General features: G+C 48.9%; 1 protein-coding gene across 1 annotated transcript in view; it reads left to right on the top strand.

Moving 5' to 3' along the window:
- The window catches only part of cacna1g (calcium channel, voltage-dependent, T type, alpha 1G subunit), a gene marked incomplete at its 5' end in the record, with an annotated part of 243541 nt that overhangs the window by 124629 nt on the left and 112912 nt on the right, over positions 1–6000 (top strand). The window contains one exon of the mRNA XM_079492215.1: positions 5754–5847. Coding sequence (XP_079348341.1) covers positions 5754–5847 — 94 coding nt within the window. The remainder of the gene's footprint in view (positions 1–5753; positions 5848–6000) is intronic.

Below are 6000 nucleotides of genomic sequence, written 5' to 3'. Positions count from 1 at the left end.
CCAGAGACCGGCCCCCGTCTCAGCCATGTCCAAATTGGGGTAGCGGAGTGTAAACAAGCTATCCAAACAGACCTGGGCTATTTCAGTCACCCAGGGATTTCCCTGGGGACCTATGATGGACCCCCCCCCCCCCTACCGTTATACATCTCTTCCTTTCACATCCCTGATGGCGCTTACGCCTGAATGATAGGCTCTATGCACACAGAATAACTCTTCCTGCTTCCAGGCCGCTTCCCTATACTTCCTTCACAGGTGTTACCGATGATACTAATCAAGGCTCTGTTCCATTTAGTGTGCAAGCAGTACGTGGTTCTCAAAGTTTTTAATTTCAAGGACCCCCATAACTCTGAGAGTGTACAAATGGAACCAAATGGACCCTATACTCTCAGAGTTACACACACACACACACCGGTACGGGGCCATTTGGAACACACTCAAGGACACTTTGAGACCCACCTGTGTTAGCAGAGTGTTTCCAGTGAGCCAACATGCAAGATAGCAGCACCCTGACTCTGTTTGACTAGAATGGAACAGAGCCTTCATTAGTATCACCGGTAGAAGTAGGGAAGTGGCCCAAGTTCTTCCCAAAATGGTGTGTGTGCATATATCCCATTATATTTAACTGCATGCCGATGTCTCGCACTGCAAATAGCTGGTGGATTTAGCTATATGTGCAGTGCCAGACTCGATGCACAACCGAGTAGCCTATAAAGATCAGGCCTCACGTTGTTCAAATTACCTGCTGCGGTTCAAATCCAGGTCTTTTACCTACCGAAGCTCTGTGTTATTCCTTTCCGAGCCCTTGTGTGTGTGCTCGCTCTGCTCTGAGAGTTTCTGTACTGTATTTACCTAGAAGTAGGTGTGGTATCTGGAAACACAATTCACATTCATATAGCTTAAATAACTGTTTATAGTATAGTGTGACATTACATTGTCTCTCAGCTCGGCAAACATGTCATGACACAGAGTCCTTAGTAGGCTAGGAATCTCAGAATAGCCAGTAAAGTAGCCTTGCCGAGCCATGAGGCCCATAGGGCAGGAGCCTATCTCCTGTTTCTGTAGCGTGAGGCAGCTTGATGTACAAGCACACCACCTGGACATGACGCTAGTATGTCGCAGGGACTTACCCCCAATCCAACCCTTGATGCTGAGTGTCAAGCAGGGAGGCACTGGGTCCCATTTTTTAGAGTCTTTGGTATGACCCGGCCGGGGATTGAACCCCGACCTCCCAGTATCAGGGCGGACACCACAAGGCCACTGAGCTGGAATAGCCAGTGACCACAAACAAATGGTTGGGGGTTGCCTGCTTAGGACACCATACTGTGTTCTTCCTGGGCTTCCTGTGACCACACCTAATATGGACATGTTTGACAATTTGGTACAGGGGGGAACCTGAGACCACCTTTGGCTTTTCCTTTGATGTCGTTGTTCTGATCTGTATAAAGCCTATACTAAAATGTCTGTAACAGGGCGAGTTAGTCTCCGGACGCCGTGAGGCTGAAGGATGCATGCATGGGGCTCAGGCCCCCATGGCTGTGAGGCTGAAGGATGCATGCATGGGGCTCAGGCCCCATGGCCGTGAGGCTGAAGGATGCATGCATGGGGCTCAGGCCCCCATGGCCGTGAGGCTGAAGGATGCATGCATGGGGCTCAGGCCCCCATGCATGGGGCTCAGGCCCCCATGCATGGGGCTCAGGCCCCCATGGCCGTGAGGCTGAAGGATGCATGCATGGGGATCAGGCCCCATGGCTGTGATGCTGTATTCTGAAAATAAATGGAACTCCGGAAAACAACCTTCATTTCATTTGCTGCAGGCCTTTGTGTTTATTTTAAACTTGCTTTATTATATTGTATTTCTTTTCTGTTTTGTTAGGCGACCTTGGGTGACCTGAAAGGCGCTATATAAATAAAATGTATTATTATTATTATTATTATTTGCCCGTCTGCTGTCGACTTCATTCTCCGTATTTTTGCCTAAGTATTTAAGCTCTTTGCTGCCATGTTTTGGGGCTTATACCACTCCTCCCTCCAGTCAGGCATTCCTTGTTGTTTTACCCTCTATTTTTTGTTTTTGTATCTCCCTCGTGGGCAGAATTAGTGATCTGCTTATAAAAGAAACTGCAGGGAGGTACAGTATAGCGTAGGAGTATATGATGTTTGTCTCCCATCAGCCCAGTCCAAACGGACCCTCACGGCTATGTAATTTAGTGTACAAAATGGATCCGTGTATCCGTTTTGGGACCTCAATTGACACCGACTGTAAATGTCAATTGAACTTTTTTTAACAAATTACGGGTTCATTCAGTATTAAAGATAAGACCTTTAGTGATCCCACAGGGAAATTTGAGATACAGCATCTGATATTATGCAGATTACAGGGCAAGAAAAAGTAAAAAAAGAAATACATACATCACATTCAATGCAAACACCCTCAATAAAAGGGACAGACAGACAGACAGACAGACAGACAGACAGACAGACAGACAGACAGACAGACAGACAGACAGACAGACAGACAGACAGACAGACAGACAGACAGACAGCGGGCAAGAGGATGAAGGATGAGAAACTGACAACACCGAAATGATTTAAAAAAAACTGGCGGAGGGTCCATTTAGAGTCATTCGAATGGATTTCTCCTGTCACGCACGCATGCATACACGCACGCTCTCACGCACACACCTCTCACTCAGGGGAGAGACCCCAGCTGGCGTTGGACACATAGTAGAGTGGTCTTAACTCTACTATATCGGGGCCAGGGTCAAGGAGCGACAGCACGGTGGTGATATGTGACGCCGTAGTGCCACCTGTGGACGCGTTCAGAGCCCGGGGATTAAGGCCGGACCCAAAACGGAACACCTTAACTAACACGTACAGACTAGAGCCCAACAGGGCTTAAAGTGCACCGGACTGAATGAGGCCACATGTGTCATTGAGTTTTATTATATATATTGACTATGAACTCAGCCTGGTCCTTGTGGTCGGCCTCAAAACCCTCTGGGCCAATGGCATAGCATATACCATTACCCTCTGGGCCAATGGCATAGCATTATATACCATTATCCTCTGGGCCAATGGCATAGCATTATATACCATTACCCTCTGGGCCAATGGCATAGCATTATATACCATTACCCTCTGGGCCAATGGCATAGCATTATACCATTACCCTCTGGGCCAATGGCATAGCGTTATACCATTACCCTCTGGGCCAATGGCATAGCATTATACCATCAGTATAACCTATCAAGGGCAGATTCCGATCCTATCCTATAAGGTGACTGTGGTGATCCCCAATACCACAAGAAAGCCTAATTTATACTTACAGCGCCAATCTACAAGCTCACGGCGACTCATTGTACGCTCGTATATCAGCTCTTTTTGGGGCACGACTTGGTATAAATCAAGGTTATGGCTAAGGAGGGGGAGGCGTAGAAGAGATAGAGAGACAGAGCGACAGGGGAGAGGTTGAGCGCGTCGCGCCCGATGCTCCACTGCATGCGCCGTTCGTCCTATCAAGGCTGTCACTCTGGATTGATTGTGTGTGCCGTTTTTACTTACCTGTGGTCGGTGATGAATTGTTGTTAGCGTAGTAGGCGGTGCAGACGATCAGTACTGTGTATGCATGCGCGAGCGTGTGTGTCTGTGCGTGTGTTATGCGTGTTTGTACCTGTGCGTGTGTGTCTGTGCGTGTGTTATGTATTATTTTGTACCTGTGTGTATTAACACATTGTGTGCCCTTGTGTTCTTTCAAAATAGCGACGTGGAGTGCCCATCCGATTTCGCAAAAAAGAAAAGAAAAAACGTTTTGAAATTATGAAATATCCTAAGACGTGTACAGATGTCTTGGGCACACCATGGGATGTCTGTGGAGACGTCTTGGGCACAAATTGGGTTTTTAAGATGTAGTGGAGTAGAAGTAAAAGTGTGTACTGTGGAAATTAGAAATACTCAAGTAAAGTACAAACACCTCAAAATTGTACTTAAGCACAGTACTTATAGTCACTTTCCCCACTGATGCAATGTGACAGTAATGAATCCTCAGAACTCAGAAATCTCTGAAATCGGTCGGCACTTGTCGCTCCAAGCACGGAGTGTCCTTTAGTAACAGTCAGTTACGGAACAAAGCTCTTGATCTGCAGGGCCGGGGAAGGACGAGCCCTGCCAAGACAACAAGGACAGGAATAGAGGCTGGCAGAGAGGAATCATGGCTCAGACACAGACAGTGTGCAGGCTGAGGAAGTTGCAGACGGGAGTGCTCGGCCCGGGAAGGGGGATTATTTTGACACAAACAATGACGGAGTGAAAAACGATGGACAAACAGTTGCGGCGTTCTGACAAACTGTGTGCCGTGTGGATGATTTATGACTGAGAGACCACACTGAAGATTGGCCCCGTGCGTGCGTGCGTGCGTGCGTGCGTGCGTGCGTGCGTGCGTGCGTGCGTGCGTGCGTGCGTGTGTGCGTGCGTGTTTTTGTTTGAGGTAGTGGTAGACATCGAGAGTGCTTGTGATAGAAAAATAAGTGTTTGTGCGCATGTGTGCGTGCATGTGGGCCTGTGTGTGTCTGTGTGTTAGCTTGTACGCTGTTGTATACGTGTGTGTGTTCCTTAGTAGGTTTTTCTGTGTGTGTGTGTGTGTTTGACCACACCGAAGCTCTGTTCTGGGTGCTTTACTATATGCCATGGTGGGCAAAATATCAGTTCACGTGCTAATGTGAACCACACTATCCAAACTCCTTGCACCTAAACGGTTACGAGGAGTTGCATGGCGACCCATTGGTGTGGTTTGGCCCATTGAATTGAACCAGTTGAATTACTTGGGTGGACGTGGAACAGGACATATCACACCGCTGGGACCAACGCTACCGTCTCGTCCCGCATGGACCCTTTGGTGTGGTTTGGGCTTAAGAGAGATACATTTCGACTCATTTTAAGCTGAATTATAACATTTTGTCTTTCTGCATTAGACATAACCATTCGTCAGCACTGCTCGGTGCACGGTGATCTTCTACCTGTTCTCGTATACCATCCATAGCCCTCTCTGAGTTGCAGAGAGTATGACACTCCAGATACATGTACACTGGGGTGCATACTTAGTTTAGACTAGTCATTGGTTAGACATGGGTTAAGGTTAGGCTTAGGTGTGCTGCCCCGTGGGAGGTTTAGGGTGAGGGTTTGAGATAGGTTGTAGTTGTAGGACTAATGACTGGTCTAACCAATGACTAGTCTAAACCACCCTGTACACTTGCTTCGGTGTGGTCGCTCTCAGCGAGACGTTGCACTGTCCTGCATGTTGCGGTCGAACCGGATCGGCCACCATGGTTTAGTCTCTCCGTCACTAGTCTGGACTCATCGTAGCCTCATGGTGAACTGTGTGTGTGTGTGTCTGTAGTCAGGTTGCCTCTGTAGTCGCTGATCTGAGGTCAGAACGTCTACCACGTGCTGCATTATGTCGTACAACAACGACAACGTGTATTCTTCAGGAAGTCAAACTGAGCCCAGATCTGCGTGTTACAGAGGCAACTTCAACCCACCCACTCTTTTGTTTTAGTCCTGTGTTATATAGTTCACACAAGACCGCGGTTGCCACTTCACTACTTTAATTTGCGTGTCTGGTGTGTGCGTGCGTGTGTGCGTGTGTGTGTGTGTGTGTGTGTGTGTGTGTGTGTGTGTGTGCCCTTGTGCGTGTGCGTGTGCGCATGCGTGTGTGTGTGTGCGTGTGTGTGTGTGTGTGTGCGTGCGGGTGTGTAAAGGGCGATGAGTCTAATCCAGGTTCAGAGATAGGTTCCATCCGTCGCAGCATGGAGGATGTAAATGGCAGCAAGAAGGACCTGTCTGCATCCGCAGGTGAGGCACGCACGCACACACGCATGCACGCACGCACGCACGCACGCACGCACGCACGCACGCACACGCGCACGCGCACACGCACACACGCACACACGCACGCACGCGCACGCACGCACGCACGCACGCACGCACGCACGCACGCACGCACGC

Source organism: Electrona antarctica, assembly GCF_951216825.1.
Source record: "Electrona antarctica genome assembly, chromosome: 22".
In the NCBI taxonomy this organism is placed as follows: domain Eukaryota; kingdom Metazoa; phylum Chordata; class Actinopteri; order Myctophiformes; family Myctophidae; genus Electrona; species Electrona antarctica.
Note: the sequence above shows the minus strand (reverse complement) of the source record. Positions and strands in the feature narration are given on the sequence as shown.